Source organism: Tamandua tetradactyla, chromosome 24 (assembly GCF_023851605.1).
Source record: "Tamandua tetradactyla isolate mTamTet1 chromosome 24, mTamTet1.pri, whole genome shotgun sequence".
In the NCBI taxonomy this organism is placed as follows: domain Eukaryota; kingdom Metazoa; phylum Chordata; class Mammalia; order Pilosa; family Myrmecophagidae; genus Tamandua; species Tamandua tetradactyla.
The window spans coordinates 18,433,910-18,453,158 of NC_135350.1; the positions used below are offsets into that span (position 1 = coordinate 18,433,910).

General features: G+C 36.4%; 1 protein-coding gene across 4 annotated transcripts in view; it reads right to left on the bottom strand.

The window, feature by feature from the left end:
• Positions 1–19,249, bottom strand: part of TET2 (tet methylcytosine dioxygenase 2) — a 169,815-nt gene that overhangs the window by 47,863 nt on the left and 102,703 nt on the right. For 3 of the 4 annotated variants that reach the window (XM_077142646.1, XM_077142645.1, XM_077142644.1), the window contains 4 exons: positions 15,186–18,633; positions 13,485–13,575; positions 11,994–12,087; positions 11,137–11,345 (listed from right to left, as the gene is read on the bottom strand). In XM_077142646.1, coding sequence (XP_076998761.1) covers positions 11,137–11,345; positions 11,994–12,087; positions 13,485–13,575; positions 15,186–18,588 — 3,797 coding nt within the window. In that variant the 5' untranslated portion in view covers positions 18,589–18,633. Of the gene's footprint in view, positions 1–11,136; positions 11,346–11,993; positions 12,088–12,116; positions 18,634–19,249 lie in introns of those variants that run through there. The other variant, XM_077142647.1, reaches the window with a different exon arrangement.

The following is a 19,249-nucleotide window of genomic DNA, read 5'->3' on the forward strand; positions in this document are numbered from 1 at the left end:
ATAGGAGAAATATTTTTGCATACATTGTAATTAAACGGGAATTAATTCAAACTAGATCATGAAGATATAAACTATAATCTCTAAGGAAGCCATGAAGAAAATACCTTCTAAAACCATAGCAAAAGAAACAAGGGATTTAAAATACTGGAAAATATCTATTTAATATTTAAAAAGACAGCAATAGAGGAAGAGAAGGGGAGAAGAAAGAGTTTATAGACAACAAACCCTAAAATTGCAGATATGAATCCTACCTCAGAAGTAATTACACTACATGTAACAGGATTAAACAGTCTAGTTAAAAGGCAGAGATTGGCAGAATGGATAAGCAATCATGATCCAAAGATATGCTCTTTATAAGTGATAAAAGATGTTATCTTGCATCAGTAAACAAAAAAAATCTGTAACAGTTACACTAATATGAGACAAAATACACTTTGACATTATTACCAGGGGTAAAGGAGGACATTTTATGATTAAAGGGTAAAAACACCAAGCAGATATAACAACAATAAACATATATGTACTGTACTAGATTAAATTACGTCCATCCCCCCGCCAATATTTTCAGTTCCTATACACTGAAATTCAGAAATCAGATCTTAGAAAGTGGTGTGAGGTTGAGGCCAAACTGGATTAGTGTGGGCCCTAATTCAATATAACTGGTATGCTTTTAAGGAGAGGAAATGTGGATACAGACAGAGAAGAGAGCCATCAATCTGTGGCAGAACAGATACTAAGCTTGCAACAAGCCAAAGAATACTAAGGATTGCCAGCAAGCAGCATCATAACCCTATAGACTTTAGAGGAGGCACGATCTTGCTGACACTTTGATTCAGACTTACAGCCTCCAGAACTGTGAGAAAATTTCTGTTGTTTAAAGTCATCCTTTTGTGGTACCTTGTTATGGCAACCCTAGGAAACTAGGACATGTACAGAGCAACAAAATATATGAAGTAAAAACTAAGAGAATTTTAGGGAGAAACAGACAATTCAACAATAATAGTTGAAGACTTCAACAGCCCACCTTTAATTATAGATAGAACTAGACAGAAATCAACAAGGACAAAGAACAAGTGAAAAAAGTATAAACCAACCAGAAATCTAAATAATTAGAGCCTTATCTCATACCATACATGAAGATTACACTGATCAAAGGCCTAAAGGCTTTGAGAAGTAAACATAGGTATAAAACTTCAAGACCTTGTATCAGGTATGGTTTCTCAGATAAGACAACACAACACCCTTCAATATGCTAGAAATGAACACTCCCAAGAGGTAATTCAGAAAACATATTCCACATATCAATAGTATCAAAAAAGAATATACTTGGGAATAAACTTATTCAATGAGACTTGCAAATTGAAAACTTAAAATATTACTGAAAATTAATGAAGACTTAAATAAATGTAAAGACATCTTATGTTCATGGATTGTAAGAATTAATATTGTCAAGATGTCAATGATCTACGGATTCAACAGAATTCCTATCAAAATTCTAGCTGGCTTTTTTTTTTGTTTGTATGTTTACAGAACTTAACAAGGTATTTCTAAAATTCATATGGTGCAAGAGACCCAGAACGGTCCAAGCAATTTTGAGATGATGAACAAATCTGGAGGACTCACACTTCATGATTTCAAAACTTACTACAAAGCTACAGTAACCCACACAGTGTAGTAATAGCATAGGACAGAAATATAAATCAATGGAACAGAATTAAGAATTCATAAATAAATCCACAAACCTATGGTCATCTGTGTTTCAACCAGGATGCCAAGATGATCCAATGAAGAAAGAACAGTCTCTTCAATAAAATGTTTTGGGACAATTGATAGCAAAATGCAAATGAATGAAGTTGGACTCTTACCTCACATCATACACAAAAATTAAGTCAACATTGATCGAAGGCCTAAGTGTAAGCTAAAACTATAAAACTCTGAGAAGAAAATGTAGGTCTAAATCTTCAAAATCTTGGATCAGCCATAGTTTCTTAGCTATGACACCAAAAGCACAAGCAATCAAATGAAAAACAGAGACAATGAACTTTTTCGAAATTAAAAACTTTTGTATTTCAAAGAACTTCATCTTTGAATTTTTCACCAGAAAAGTGAAAAGACAACCTACAAAATGGGAGAAGACACTTGAAAATTATTTATCTGATAAAGGTTTTGTATCTAGAATATAAATAATTCTTATAAATCAACAATTAAAAAAGAAATAGTTAACTAGACACAGGATTTGAACACACTATTCTCCAAAGAAGATATATAAATGGTCCACATAAAAAGATGCCCAACATCATTAGTCCTTAAAAGTCAATCAAAATCGTAATAAGATACCACTGCACACTCACTATGATGGTGATAGTCAAAAAGACAATAGCAGGATGCGGAGATCCTGGAGCTCTCATACATGGCCGATGGCTGTAATATGGTGTAGATGCTATGGAAAATAGTTTGGCAAACACAGAGATTATAAAGGACCCAGCAATTTTACTCCTATTTATGTACTCAAGAGAAGTGAAAATATATGCCTAACTAAAAACTTACATGTTCCTAGTAGAATTAATCATAATAGCCACTAAGTAGAAACAACCAAATATCTAATAGATGAATGGATAAACAAAATCTGGTGTATTTATACAATGGAATATCATTCAGCCATAAAAAGATATGAAATACTGATTTATGCTGCAACATGGATGAATCTTGAAAACATTATGCTAAGTGAAAGAGGAGAGCTAAAAGGACAAATATTCCATGTTTCTATTAATATGGAATATTCAGAAGAGGCAAATTTAGAATATTCAAGGTGATTAGCTGTGGCCATTTAGGGGAAGGGAGAATGATGAGTTACTGCTAATGGGTATGGGATTTCTTTTAGGGGTAATGAAAATGTTCTGGAATTGGATAGCAGTGATGGCTGTACAACTTTGTGAATGTACCACAAACCATTGAATTGTACACTTCAAAGGGTGAATTTGATGGTATGTGAATTACACCTCAATTAATTAAAAAATTCCTATTTAACAATGGGGAATGACTTCAAGTTGATTTCCTGTATAAAGAGGCTACTCAGAAACATTTTTATTTCTACAGGAGTCTTTCAAATATTATTAGTATTAGCACATGACAGCCTTATTTTACTTTTTTTGTTTGTTTGTTTGTTTTCTTACATGGGCAGGCACCAGGAATCAAACCTAGTTCTTCAGTATGGCAGGTGAGAACTCTGCCACTGAGCCTCCGTTGCCCACCTGACAGTCTTATTTTAATATGACTCCAAGTTTGGTGAAATGATAAAACAAAAGAGCAAATATAATAAAAATGTTTGTATAACAGATTTTAAAATATATTATTAACCTTTGAGTTGCCATTTGGATTTCTAACTGTAAAAATGAAATTTAAACTGAAATTTGATGAAATATTCAAACATTTTCATGCATGGAAAAATAAAGAAAACTAAATATATATAATAAAGAACTGTACACATTAAAAATAAATAAAATATTTTGCAGACCCTAACAAAATAACTGGAGCAGGTAATGGTCATTAATAGAGGCTAAACCGTTAGGTAAAATTTTGAAGGGAAACTTTATCATGGGTGGATCAGGTTGAGCACTAACTTAACTAAACATAGAACAAAGCAAACATTATGTGCCATGAGTATGCCATAAGCATTTGAATTGGAATTATTAAGAAGTTCACAGCACGACATATGAAGCAATTAAGTCTCTAACTCCAGTATTTTAAATACAATTTCTACATAGAGTATTTCTATAGAAAATACTGGGGATAGAGGAACAAGTTTAACAAAATGAGGATGCATTCACACAACTTTGTAATCTGTTAAATTTTACAGAACAAAGTATACAATTTCATTAAAAATATATATATATATATATATATAAAGTGGAGGGGGAATTGTTATAGAGTAAAATTAACTTTGAATAACATAATCTATCTCCCAAACTGAGACTTTTGAATAAACAGAACTTCTATTAATAATTATGCCAAGAAAACAGACAAATTGTGGGGCAACACTACTCATAAGCCTTTATCAAATGCAAGGTGTGGCTTTCTTTTTCTCAATTGCATCTTCATACATTTGAATTTTTTTTTAAAGATCCCATCAGAGAATTTGAACTATTCTTAATAGTAAATAATACTAAAGAATCATTGTCAGTTTTGTAATATTTGATAATGACATTGTATTTGCCTTTTGTAAAAAAGTCCTTGTTTGGACAAAGCCCTTCTCTGTTAGAGTTACATAGTGAAGTGTTTATAGGTGAGATGACATGTTATCTGTATTTTGCTTTAAAACAATCCTGAGAGGTCAGTCCACAGTGGCTCAGCAGAGTTCTCGCCTGCCATGCCAGAGACCCGGGTTTGATTGCCAGTGCCATCCCATGTAAAAAAAAAAAAAAAAAATCCTGAGAGTGGGATGGCAGGAAGAATTTGTAAAATAATATTTATAAAATGGCAATAAATGTTGAAGCTGAGTGATGGGTCCATGGAGATTCATTATATTGTAATCTCACCCTTTATGTATGTTTGAATTTTTTTTTTTTTAACATGGGCAGCCACCGGGAATCGAACCCAGGTCTCCGGCTTGGCAGGTGAGAACTCTGCCTGCTGAACCACCGTGGCCCACCCGGAAATTTTATAATACAAAATTTCTTAAAATGTTTAATATCACCCACCACAGTAGAGAGCATTCTGGTTCTAGCTTCCTTATTAAGACAAATACACTCCTACAACTTTTACTTGCCAAAAAAACACTGGTTAGGCCTACTTATAAAATGGAAATCTCAGAGATTTGAGGGGAAAACTGTGGTTTGGATCAAAGGAAATATAAAAATCATTTTTTGAGTTTCCCATTGAAAGATGTTCTCACAGCTTTTCTCTGGACTCACAGAGGGTGGTTATGGTACGTGCAGGCAATGAGATTTGTAAGAACTCAGCAGTGAGGTTCACATAGCTTTGAACATTAACCTATGAGTCAGTATCCCAATCGGAAATTACCCTTTCTTCTGGGTAAAATGCCATAATTTTAACTTCTCCCAGACATCTAATAAAACGTCTTTTATTGGGTAGGAGAAACTTCAAAAGCTATATCCAAGTGAAGTCTACATATTGTTATTAGTTAAATGTCTATTTCAATTACGTAAGTCTTAAGATCTTTTCATTATTGTTGTTGGAGAATTGTCCTGAGTAGGCCCAAGCTTAAACTTCACCTAAATAATTACTCATCTTACCCTTGAACTTCTAGACAAAGACAGACAAAAGCTACAGCTTGGCTTTTAAAATGTCTTAATTTTTGAAGCACGTTTTTTTAACAATTTTATATTCACTTCTCACCAGTTAAACAAATCATAGCTTTTTAAAGCTCTGGCCCAATCATGTCTCATGGTTTTCAAATGCAAAGGAAAAAAAATTATGAAAGTTCTTAGGATAAAAGTTCTTTCTATTATGCTCCTTGTACCTACCTTATCAACAGATGAGTAAAACATATGGAATAAAAATAAATAATAGGGGGAACAAATGTTAAAATAAATTTAGACTGAAATGCGAGTGATCAATGAAAGGGAGGGGTAAGGGGTATGGTATGCATGGATTTTTTCTGTTTTCTTTTTACTTCTTTTTCTGAATAGATGCAAATGCTCCAAGAAATGATCATCATGATGAATATGCAACTATGTGATGACATTGTGAATTACTGATTATATATGTAGAACAGAATGATCAAAAGTTAAGAATGTTTGTGTTTGGTGTTTTTTGGCATTTAAAAAAAAATTTAAATTAATAAAAATTAAAGAATAAAAAAATTTCTTTCTATTAATCATATTCTATTTTAAGGAATGGCATTTACAGGAAATTATAGAAAAGCCTTCAGGGGAACAAAACCCAAGGTATATATTAATGAAAACTAAATCAATTAAATGAATGTGAAATAAAACTTGCATAAAGTACAAGAAATTTAAATAAAACAATTGTCATTTTCATAAGAATTCCTTCAGTGATTAAAACTATCATGTGCAAGAGGAAGTCTGCCTTAAAAATTAATGCAAGAAACGTGGGACAGAAATCTTAGAATAAGCTGGGACTAAGCATCAAGGCATTGAGAAAACCTTCTCAACCAAAAGGGGGAAGAAAGAAATGAGACAAAATAAAGTGTCAGAAGCTGAGAGATTTCAACCAGAGTCAAGAGATTATCCTGGAGGCTATTCTTACACATTTTACAGATATTTCCTTTTTAGTTTAAGATGTATTAGAGAGGCTAGAGGGAAGTGCCTGAAACTGCAGAGTTGTGTTCTAGTAGCTATGTTTCTTGAAGGAGATCATATAACAATACAGCTTTCACAGCGTGACTGTGTGATTGTGAAAACCTTGTGTCTGATGCTCCTTTTGTCTACCTTATGGACAGATGAGTAAAACATATAGATTAAAAATAAATAGATAATAGGGGGAACAAATGTTAAAATAAATTTAGTAGAATGAAATGTAGGGATCAGTGAATGGGAGGGGTATGGGGTATGGTATGTATGAATTTTTTTATGTTTTCTTTTTATTTCTTTTTCTGAATCGATGCAAATGTTCTAAGAAATGATCATGATGATGAATATACAACTATGTGATGAAAAAAAGAATGTTCATATTGGTACGTTGATTGGTTTTATTACTAAAAAATTAAAAAAAAAACTACCTATTACATGCTAATATCTATACTTAACAGAAGTAAATAACTAGCACCACAACAGTACTAGAGGTAAATAATTGGGGGTAGGGCATGAGTTAAGGTGAATTTTGGATTTCCTCACTGTGGGGGTGTGTCTATCTGTTATTTATCTCTTTGGAGCAATGAAAATTGCTTAAAATTGAGAGTGATGATGATGGTACAACTAAGTGAGGATATTGTAAAACGTTATTTTGGATGGAATACATGCTATATGAATATATCTCAACAAAATCTGAAGACTCAAAATAAATAGAAAGATTCAAGAGCTAGAGAAAATGTTGAGAGAGAGGTATGCCTATTCGATGTTGCAGGTTAGCAGACTGGGGCAGTCCCTCTGGAGTTAAGGCAGTAGATCCACAGGAGGCTAAATACAGGGTCACCATATGATTAGGCAATCCTGTTAGTGGGAATATACATAAAGAACTGAAAGCAGGGACTTAAATAGATATTTGCACACTGATGTTTACTGTGACATTACTCATGACACCCAATGAATGGAAGTGGTCAAAGGGTACAGTGAGAAGCAGAAGGGCAAACTATGGCACATACATATGATGGAATATTGTGTGGTTACGGAAAGGGATGTAAGTCATGAGGCATGCAAAGAGGTGAATGAACCATGACAACATTATATTGTACAAAATAAGCCAGAACCAAAAGGATAAATACTGTAAGGTCTCTCTTAGAAAATACTTATAAGAAAATGGGGCCTAGATGGTAAGCTTTTACAGCAGTCACATTTATTCCTGAGCTTTAAGTGTTATTTCTAAATTCTAAGATGCTGCACAATATATGTACACAGGTATTTGGGTACCTGTGTGACACCTAGAGCTGGAGTTCTGCAGCTTTGAAAGTCAGTATTGCTACATAAAGCAACTGTTAAAGAAGCTTCAACCACAGATAAGAATGAAAGAGTCGGGAAGAGATAAGAGTTGGGATTAAGGTAAATCTGGGTAAAGGATAAAACTGTATCAGAACTTCATCTACTGCATGAGACAAAGAAAGAGAGGTTTATGTTGTTCAAAACCTAAATTTTCTGTGGCACACAATCTAATTTAACCTGTCCGGCCAACTCAGTTAAACTAGATAAACACATAGAACCTAGAATTAAGAACAAAGTCCTGGAATTCTGTATAGCTTAATGAATTCCTGGATACATTCCAGAGTATGTTGGGCAGAAAATTAAAAAGTATTGGCAACCAGTATATCCTAGAGGAATTTGGGCAGAAAATAAAAAGTATTTGCAAAATCCCCTTGGAGGACTGGGGAGAAAGGGGGAAATGTTCAACTTCCCCTTATGCTGATTCCAGATAGTCTCTCAAGCACTGGGGATAACAAATTCAATAGGCTGAGCCCTTAATCTTGGAGCTCGCCCCTATGAAGCTTATTCCTGCAAAGGAGAAGCTGAGCCTACTGATAATTATGCCTAAGACTCACCTCCAGAGAACCTCTTTTGTTGCTCAGATGTGGCCTCTTTCTCTAAACCAACTTGGCAGGTGAACTCACTGCCCTCCCCACTATGTGGGGCATGACTATGAGTGGTGTAAATCTCCCTGCCAACATGAGCCAGGACCCAGCATCCTGGGAACAAGAAGGCCTTCTTGGCCAAAAGGAGGAAGAGAGATATCAGACAAAATAAAGTGTCAGTGGATGAGAGATTTCAGAGTTGAGAGGTTATCCTGGAGGTTATTCTTACACGTTATATACATATTCCTCTTTAGTTTATGGCATATTGGAGTAATTAGAGGGGAGTACCTGAAACTGTTGAGCTGTGTTCCAGTAGCCTTGATTCTTTTTTTTTTGTTGTTCAATATAACAATATATAAACACAAATTCTTACCATATGATCATTCCATTTCTGATATATAATCAGTAATTCACAATATCATCACATAGTTGTATATTCATCATGATCATTTCCTAGAACATTTGCATCAATTCAGAAAAAGCAATAAAAAGACAGAAAAAAATTCATACATACCATACCCCTTACCCCTTCCTCTCATTGACTGCTAGTATTTCTATCTATTCAATATATTTTAGCCTTTCTTTCCCCTATTTTCTTCCATACACCTTATCACTCACTCCCTTTCACTGATTGCTAGCATTTCAATCTACTAAATTTATTTTAACATTTGTTCCCCGCATTATTTAATTATTTTAAATCCATATGTTTTACTCATCTGTCCATACCGCAGATAAAAGGAGCATCAGACACAAAGTTTTAACAATCACACAGTCACATTGTGAAAGCTATATCATTATACAGTCATCTTCAAGAAACATGGCTACTGGAACACAGCTCTACGTTTTCAGGCATTCCCTCCAGCCTCTCCACTACACTTAACTAAAAAGGTGATATCTATTTAACGTGTAAGAATAACCTCCAGGATAACCTCTCGACTCTGTTTGGAATCTCTCAGCCCTTGACACGTTATCTTGTCTCATTTTGCTCTTCCACTTTTTGTTTGAGAAGGTTTTCTCAATCTCTTGGTGCTGAGTCCCAGCTCATTCTAGGATTTCTGTACCATGTTGCCAGGAAAGTTTATACCCCTGGGAGTCATGTCCCACGTAGAGAGGGGGAGGGCAGTGAATTTGCTTGTCATGTTGTGGGGGGGGGGGGGGAGAGGGAGAGAGGGAGAGAGAGAGAGAGAGAGAGAGAGAGAGGCCATATCTGAGCAACAGAAGAGGTTCTCTTGGAGTTGACTCTTAGGCCTAATTTTAAGTAGGCTTAGCCTATCCTTTGTGGGGTTAAGTTTCATATGAACAAATCCCCAGATTGAGGGAGAAGTCTTGATTCTTGAAGACCGTATAACAATACAGCTTTTACATGTGACTGTGTGATTCTGAAAACCTGTGTCTGATGCTCTTTTTATCCAGGGTATGAACAGATGAGTAAAAAAAAAATAATAATAAGGATAAAAAATAAATTAATAGGGGCAGATAAAGGGTAAAAATTGGGTAGATTGAAATACTGTGGGTCAATGAGAGGGAGCAGTAAGGGATGTGGGATGTATGAGTTCTTTTTTATTTTTACTTCTTTTTTTGGAGTGGTGCAAATTGTTCTAAAAATTATCATGGTGAAGATCATGTGATGGATGATATGTGAGTCACTGATGGTATAATATGGTTGCACTGTAAGTTTGTGGGTATTTCTCAATAAAAATATTTTTTAAATATACTGGCAAAGTCCCTTGAGGGACTAGAGAAAAAACATGAAACTATTAAACTTTCCCACCTAGGAAATCCCTGATACTCTATCAAACATTAGAGACTTCCAAGTTAATAGGCCAAGCCCTTGATCTTGAGAATTGCTCATTATTTCTGTAATGGAGAAGCTAAGCCTATCTATAATTACGCCTAAGAGTTACATGCAGAAAACTTCTTTTGTTGCTCAGATGGAGCCACTCTCTTATTTCAACACTGCAAATAAAATCATTTCACTCCCCCCTATGTGGAACATGATGTCCAGGGGTGTTAGTCTCCATGGCAATGTGGGATATGACTCCCAGGGAAGAGCCTGGCTCTGGCACTGTGGAATTGACAATGTCTACCTAACCAAAAGGGGGAAAAGAAATGTAATAAAATAAGGCATCAGTGGCTAAAAGATTTCAAATAGAGTCAGGAAGCTATTCTGGAGGCTATTCTCACACAAGCTTCAGCTAGATATTGCTAATTGTCATGGTATGTCAAGCCCTAACCAACAGTATTCTTACACACCTTAAAGAATACCCAGGGCCCTGTTTGAGACTCTATAATAAAGTTTCACTTGCTAAGTTTATTTTTCAGAAACCTAAAATCTCCAGATGGTTCCTAGGTGAGATAGGCCCAGAAGCTCAGAGTTACCAGTCTCTCCAAGAGCATCAACCAGTTGCATCCCCCTAGCCCACAATGTTGACACCCCTTTATGACAAGAAGAAATTAGAATGGTTACTGCCCAAATATTCCTAAAGATTGGGAGAAGGAGCAAAGGAGAAGAAGAGTTATTAACAGAGAAGTTAGGATTTAACAAATGAGTATGACTGCTGAATCATATTAATATTTTTTTAGTCTCCAGTATCTTACAGCAGCTAGAAGGAAATACCTGAAATTGTGAAATTGTGGAATTGTAACCCATATCATACATCGAAATTTGTTCTATAACTACTTGGTAAAATGTACTTTGAAATTTATCATTTTCTTATACATACATAATTCACAATAAGAAATGTAAAAAAAAAAATTAGTTCGCAAAAATACCACCTCAAATTATACATTAGCAAAAACTTCCTACACTGACTGTAAAGCAGGAATTTTGACTCCTATTTTATAAATGTAAAAACGCAGGTTCAACTCTCTTCCCTCAAACCAAAGACTGGGCCTATCAATGGCCCAGAGAGGAGAGAGCCCCTGGCTCCACTTACTCTTCATTCAGGGCACACCGACGATTGGTGAGCGTGCCATATTTCCTCAGCGTCTCGGTGAGCTCCGAGTAGAGTCTGTCAGCCAGAGACAGTGGGATTCCTTCCCACACCAGGATGAGAATCACAATCACTGCAGCCTCACAGGTGTGGCCCGCTCGCTCTCGCACCAAACACAGCAGCTTCTCCTCATTGCAGCTTCTGCGAACCACCTGTGTGGGTCACCATCCACCATAAACACCCCCCACCCCAACCCAAACAAAACAAGCGTCACTTGAAGCAGATGAGAGCTGTGATTTATGTATGTATATTTTTTTCATGTCAGGTCACAATCACCAAGGCAACATTTACCAGGACCTGTAACTTGCCTTCTGCTGCCCTTTGATAAAATGGGGTTGACTCTGGTGTCAATATAGGGAGAGATGCACAACTACTCCTTGATGTTTATCAGACCAAAATCAGTACCGAGGGGGCAATGCCACCTGAGTTGAAGCCAGAGCTCAGGTCTTCTTCATAAAGTTAAAGGTCTTCATAAATAACAGCAAAAGATTAACTGAAGGAATTTAAAGGATGAAGGACTACTGCCCTACATTTCAGGAAGAATTATACTTTTAGCAGGCATTAGAATGAGTCAATTTCTAACCATAAAGCCTTTTCCATTCAATAGCAGTTTGCTCATAATTTAAAAACCGGTCAGACTTTATCGTAAGAGATGAAATGATAAAATAAATACAGGCAGTATATACAAATATATATTTTTTCAAACTAGCATAAATGACTCTGATCTGGTTAACCCAATTCTCAGAGTTGGATTAATGAATTAAAATTGAAGACCAAATGCTTCGTCAATTTACACTTACCCATTTAGCAATAGGACATCCCTGAGAACTTTTGCCTTCTTTACCAGTATAGACGACTTTTTCAATCCTAATAGCTTTACCCTTCTGTCCAAACCTTAAAGAAATCCACAGAAACACACACATATACAATCAGCAAATGAGTCTAAGTGACAATCAAAATATCGAACATTTGAGCCTAAATTTATTCTATGACCACATCCTGAGAAATGAATGGTTTTTTTCTTTAAAAAAAAAAAAAAGCCAAGCAAATTGGATAACAGTCTTTGAATCTTGTTTTTCTTCAGTATTAAAATATACTAATAATTATTATGAACTAATTTGCAAATTATATATTGGGTAAAAATAATGGGAAAGCTTATTTCGGTATAAAATTTCACAAAGCACAAAACTTTTTGAAGTTAGTTTTCTAAATTCAGTCTTCTAAAATATATACTAATTGACTTTTGTCCCTAACTAAATTTTATTTTAAATTTTGGGGAATCATAATAGATTTTGGTTATAATTGCTCCACAAAGAATCTCTAACTTTTTTTTTTAAGGGGGGCTGGCAAATAACTAGAATTCAGTCATTTTGAAAATATGGGATAATTCTAGAAATAGACTGATTATACTTTCCCTCTTGATCAATGCACTACTTACTTACTTGCTCATTAAAAAATTAAAAAAAGGAAAAGGCACTTAGGGAAATTAACTTTCTGCTAGACCACTATTTAGTGAATTTCTACGTACTAATTATAGGAATAATTTAGAAATGGAGCAAGAATGAGACTGAATGCATCACTGCTGCCTGGAATACCTCCTAATGAATTTTAATGATAACACTGCCTACCTGGTTAAAGAAAAGCCACCCTAGTATAGTAACAGCTCAGAGCTGTAGATACCTATATAAAAGTCTCTCTCTGCATTGATTATCTCCCTCATAAGAATCTTCTACATGCAGGAGTAACTGTAGATTCAGGTAAATACTTGCATACCTGTGATTGACAGTAAAAAAAAAAAAAAAGAGCAGCTATAAATAGAATCTGTTTCTATTTCTGTTCAATATATCATACCTGCTCTATGTTCATAATAAGGGACAGAGATAACTGCTCATTTACAAATCTAGGTAAATTGAGTCAATGGTTCCTTTCTTACACCACATCTTTCCCCCTTTCCTCTGATTCTTTAACATTGAGTGGGGCCTCTCTTTGCAGATCCTGCCAGCATCCTTGTGCCTGACAAGCTGGCTGGCTGCTTCTTGTTTGTGCCTGGGTTTTCTGGCACTCACCTCAAAGTGGGCAGCACGTGCCAGCTAGCAGACTATTAGTTCTGTCAAATATTGTGACTCTCTGCTGAATAGCACAGTGTGTAGTGTTGGCAATCCTGCAATAGCTAAGCCTACTAATAATTACTTGATTTACAATTGTTTACTGCTTTGTGTGTGAAGGCTGGAAAAATTCTGACATATACAAAAGGATAAACGTTAATCTGCCTGTGCCTTTGCGTTAATTACCTTTCTTCCATGATTTCTCTAATAGCTGCCACATTAGGACCTGCTCCTAGATGGGTATAAAAAGGACCTTCATCTTTTTCAATAATTTGCTCTGTTGAGATAATAGAAGATTATTATTTTAGACCTCAATTATACTAAATATAAAGGCTATATCCACAAAGCTTATCCCCCAACTGCACATTAAGGGCACTAAATGTGACTTTAAAAATATTTTTCTTTAAAATGAGTAAATTGATGGGCTGATCTATCAGAAAATGTGCCAAATAATTAAGTATATGTATGTGTTGGCTGCTGGATAAAAAGATAAACAAATTATAGATCAGATATGGGATAAGAGATTGCTTATTTTAAACCAAGTAAGTGGAACCAAACAAAGAAAACAGTGAGGGAATTAGAGTTATATGTAGTGTCAACTACAACCCTTTAAACTGAAAGCAATTTTTAAAGCTAACCATAAGTCTGTCTGCCACTTGGATGTTAAAAGATTTTTTTTTAATGTCCTGCCCTATCCCTCCCCCAAGATATTGTTCAGTTGATTGTCAAGGATCCCCTTTTCTCCCACTTTTCCCACACACTTATTGTTTTTAATAGAAGAATATTCATTCCAGACCCATATTTGTATGTACTTTAGAGCAATTTATGATGAGAGAAAATACTGGAGAGTCAGGTAAAAGGCTGTTACAAACTAGCAGGATGGAAAAGTAGGAAGATGGGGTTAGAGTGATAGGAGAGAGGAGTGAAGAGGATTATAACTTACCTAATATTATCTACGACATGTGTAGCATTAGCCCAGTGAGGCAACTTAACATTACTCATACACAAAGAGGGGCAGCGAGGTGACCAGTTGTAAGAGGGATAGTTAGCATGGGGGAATAGACCATTGGTCACATTAGTTGAACATTTATGTTTTCCAAATGTCTTCTACTGTGCTCAAGGTGAGCGGCATTTATTAAGTGCTTCACTTCCACCCACATTTATATATATATATATCTGTATCCACCGGCAAAAATGTTATTCCATTAGAACAGACCTGTCATGTATACTGAATTTTAACCAAAAGTTGTTTATTTAAAAAAAAGAAAAGGAGATAGCATATTTTTAATCAATAGGATGAAACTGTAAGGAGAAAATGGAACCAAATTAATATGAATCACATAATGTTTCAAGTGTATAAATGGAGAAAGGGTAACTTTATCGGGATTCAGAACTTTAGCATTACAATTTCCCCCAATTCACCAAGATAATAATTCCCTCCTTACATAGAAATTAATCTTGTAAACTTAAAACATTCAATCTTGAATTTAAAAAATCTTAAAAATCTTAAAAGGTCCTACATAGTTTGCACAATGAGTTATCGTCTCATTTTAATAGTTTTTACTGCCTGTCTGTCTCTCTAGGAGATAGCATGTGAAGAGTTAATTTAAGACATACATTTATATTTTTAAAGGGTCTGAATAGAGGGAAAAATGAACATGCATAATTGTTTTAATTTTTTTAGGAAAATTGTACATAAGCAAAGTTCTTTCTCACACAGCACTAGCGTCTGTAATTTAAAGGCAAAAAAAAAGTAAGCCTCAGATTTTTATGAGCCTTTACAACTGCTAGACGCAAGATAAAAAAAAAAAGAAAATCCCACATCTGAAGATAAATTTGCTAATTCTGGATAAACACCATGTGTCTCAGTACATTTCGGGCACTTACCTACACATCTGCATGATGGAAAATCATATTGAGTCTTGACAGGTGTATCCAATAAATTTTTTATAGGAGTATCTAGTAATTTGGAAGGTGACTCTAAAAAATTATTGAGAACAGAACCAGCTGTTCTTTTGGTTGGTGTCTTCTCTGAAGAAGGAGTTGCTTGCTGCTCTAAAACTGGGGCATGGCTATCAAGTTCTGCAGCACTGATTTGTCTAGTTAAAACCGTGACTGGCCCTGACATTTCAACTTTCATTTGCTTCTGTGATTTGAGAGTAAGAGCCTTGTGGTCAAATAATGATTTGACCTGAAACTGCTTCAGATGCTGCTCCATGGTCTCAATGATGCTCTTTTGCTGCACATTATCACAGTTCAGAAGTGGAATCTCTTGCTTAGTCATCTTTTTCCACGTTTTGTTGTCTGCATGTGCTGGCCCAGGGCGCATACAGGCATGGGGCTTGGATCCAGGTTCAACCTTTATTGGCCTGTGTAACTGATTTTGGCAAAAATCAGACTGGGGTTGTTGTGATTGCTGCTGTTCCTGCTTCTGTAAGAGGTGCCACCGGAGAGCAGCATGCTTCTGAATGTCCTTCTGTGGAGGAGTCTGAAGGTGACTTCCTCCCTGGTCAGGCAAAGGGAAAGCATTTGCTTGGTTATGCATCAAGTACCTTTGCTGAATGGGTTGTGCAGCTTGTGGACTAGACATATCTTGGTTTCTACTCTTGTATCCCTGTAGAACTGAAGCCTGTTTAGGCTTCTGCTCTTGTTCTTGAAAGCACCTGTGAGCAATATCTTGCTTTGGAGTCACATTATTTGGAAAATATGGCATGTGGTGCAAGTTTTGGGTCTTGTTTCCTCCCAAGAACTCAGCATTTATGGTCGGTTCTTTCTTCTCTGGAATTAGATGTGTATTATTTGAACATGAAAGCTGTGCATCACTAGCATTTGATTTTGGGATCTGACCATAAGGGGAATTTCTATTACTCATGTTCTGTAATTGCTCCAGCCCCATTTGGGTGTTATGAGTTTGGAACTCACTTGATTTTGAATACTGACTTTCACTATGAAAGCATTCTTCAACTTTAATCTTGCCAAAAAATGAGCCTTCTCTTTGCTGATCTTTGTTGCCTTGCAGACGAGGAAAGGTCTGGGGCATTTGTTCTTTATTCTTCATTTGTAGTTTCTGCTGCTGCTGGTTTTGAGGGAGATGTGAATTCTGGGGTGGTTGTGTTTGTGTTGCCTCCTTATGAGGCCTATGTTGCAAAAGGTGTGAGTTTAAGAATGGCTCAGTCTCTGAAGCCTGTTGACTCAGGTTCTGTTTTAAAGATGAGGGCACGAATTTCTCAGGTTTAGAATCTGGTCTTGATTGAAAATGAAATCTAGGGGCACATGGTGAGTGCATGTGAGTTTCAGTTGAAGGGTCTGATTTGGAGAAGTGTGCCTGGGGCAAGGATTTTTGGAACTGGATATGCTGGTCCACTGTACCTTGAGACTGCCCTTGATTCATCTCAACAGGGTACATTCGTAATCTCTGCTCTGGCGGCATTATATTCTGGACATAAGCTTGCCCTGGGGGACCCCCAGGTATGTTGGAATTTCCAGTGTATTGTTTGGAGGTCATCTGATTGGAGGGGTTGAAATGATACTGATGAACTGGCTGCTGTGATGTCTCATTACATTTTGGATGAGATTCTCCTTGATGAAAACGAGGGACTTTTAATTCAATCCACCCTGGTTTCAGATAGGACTGAGTTGGAAGTATAAGATCCCATGCTTGTTCCTTGTCTTGACCCTTCAGAATGTTTTGCTCTTTGTGTCCTATCAACTGCTGGTGGCGGTCTTGTGGATCTCCACTGTTACCAAGAATGGGTGGGTTATGCTTGAGATGATCTGATATTTGTTTTGTTTTCTCAGAACACATCGTCCCTGGAGCCCGTATGTCATTCTTGTTAACACAGTTATTCCGAGGCCTTTCTAGAAGCTTCAGAGAGGGGTTTGATGAATGTGTAGATGGATTAGGATTCTGGGATGGTAGCACCTCTGACGGACCCTCTATTTTCACTTCTCTTTTTATAAGATTTGTGTTCCTTTGGTTGGGACAGTGCTGATGTTCTTCCAAATCTCCATCATTGGGAGTGCTTTTTCCTTCAGAAGGAAGTTGAGGAATTTGTGGAAGAGGAGGAGGGGGAGAAAGAAGCAATTGGGAAGGTGGTGGTATGGTAGTGGCAGAAAAGGAATCCTTAGTGAACACTGAGCTTTGTTTAAAGTAAGCACCATTCATTTCATTTTGCTTTAAATACCACTCAGAGCTGCCACTCGGAGCCTGTAAATTGCTGCTGGAACCTGAACAGAATTCTTCGCCAGGTACTAGCTTTGTGGTTCCTGGGATGGTACTGTTTGCTGCATGAGATGGGCATATCTCAAAAACTGATTTTTGTTGTAGCTGTTTTGGTTTCTGAAAGGGACAGGTACTTAGAATTGCAGCTGGTTTACTGGCATTATCAGCATCACAGGCCTCAGTCACCACTGCAGCTAGTGCTGGAGGCAGCTCAGAGTTCGAGGTCTGTGGGGAATTGATCTGCCCTGAGGTATGGGATGGGTGAGTGATCTCACAGGACAACTCATTAGTAGCCTGACTGTTAATAGCATTTATGTGAGATGTGGTTTTCTGCACCTCAATGGAAACACAATCTGGATAATATTGAGACAGTGTTTTTTCCAGGAGGTCACCATGTGTGTTTTCCACAGATGAGGCAGAAACTGTAGCACCATTAGGCATTAGCACTGCCTTGTTTTTAAGAAGTAATACAATATTCTTGTCATGGTAGTTAACATTTTTCTCCTCCTGCTCATTCAGAATCTGATGCTCTGGATTTTCAGACCCATTGCAGTTATGTGATGAAAAATTGGCAAAATTGTTAACTGCATTTTCTGGAGCTACAGAGCTCACAGGTTCTCTTTTATCACTCAAACCGGAGACATTTGGTTGACTGCTGCTTTCAACTGGATTTCTTTCTTGGCTTTCCCCGAAGTTATTTCTTTCTCCATTAGCCATTTGGTCTTGTTTCAATTTCTTGTTCTGATAGAGCCCAGAGAGAGAAGGTTCACTAACTGTGCGTTTTATTCCTCCATTTTGCAAACACTTGGAATACCCTTTACTTTCTTGTATGAAGTCTGGACTTACACAGCTATTCTGGCTTTCCTTCATATGGGGTATTCCATAGTAACTTTTGAAAGACTGCCACTTGGTGTCTCCATTTACTTCTGGATGAGGTCTGTCATTTAATGGGCTTCTGTTCTGGAGCTTTATAGCCAGAGCTTCTGTCTGGCAAATGGGAGAAGGAGATGGTATCAGGTATGGACTTAGTCTGTTGCCCTCAACATGGTTGGCTCTATCTCGTTCCATCAGGCTTGCTTCGGGGCCATCCACAGGCTGCCCTCTGAATGAATTCTAAAGAGCATGGAAACAAACAAAAAATGCATCAGTATATATCTAACATTAATAACACATCTTAGGGAATAATAGTGGCATAAATAATATCGGAATATCTAAATTACAGCAAATTGTAATGTTTCTTATTTCACAGGGATAACCAATAGCTATTCAGGAAATGATCATTCTTGTCTTCCTAGCAACTGTCAAATATTTATGGAGAACAGGGATGATCAAAATTACCAGCTAATGGTGTGAGTGTGAAAACCTTGTGTCTGATGCTCCTTTCATCTACAGTACGGACAGATAAGTAAAACATACGGATTAAAAATAATAAGGGGAACAAACATTAAAATAAATTTAGTAGACTGAAAGGCTAGTAATCAATGAAAGGGAGTGATAAGGGGTATAGGGAAAAATGGGGGAAACAAAGGCTAAAATATACTGGGTGGATGGAAATACTAGCAATCAATGAGGGAGGGGTAAGGGGTATGATATGTATGAGTTTTTTTCTTTTTCCTTTTTTATTTCTTTTTCTGAACTGATGCAAATGTTCTAAGAAATGATCATGGTGATGAATATACAACTATGTGATGATATTGTGAGTTACTGATTATATACCAAGAATGAACTG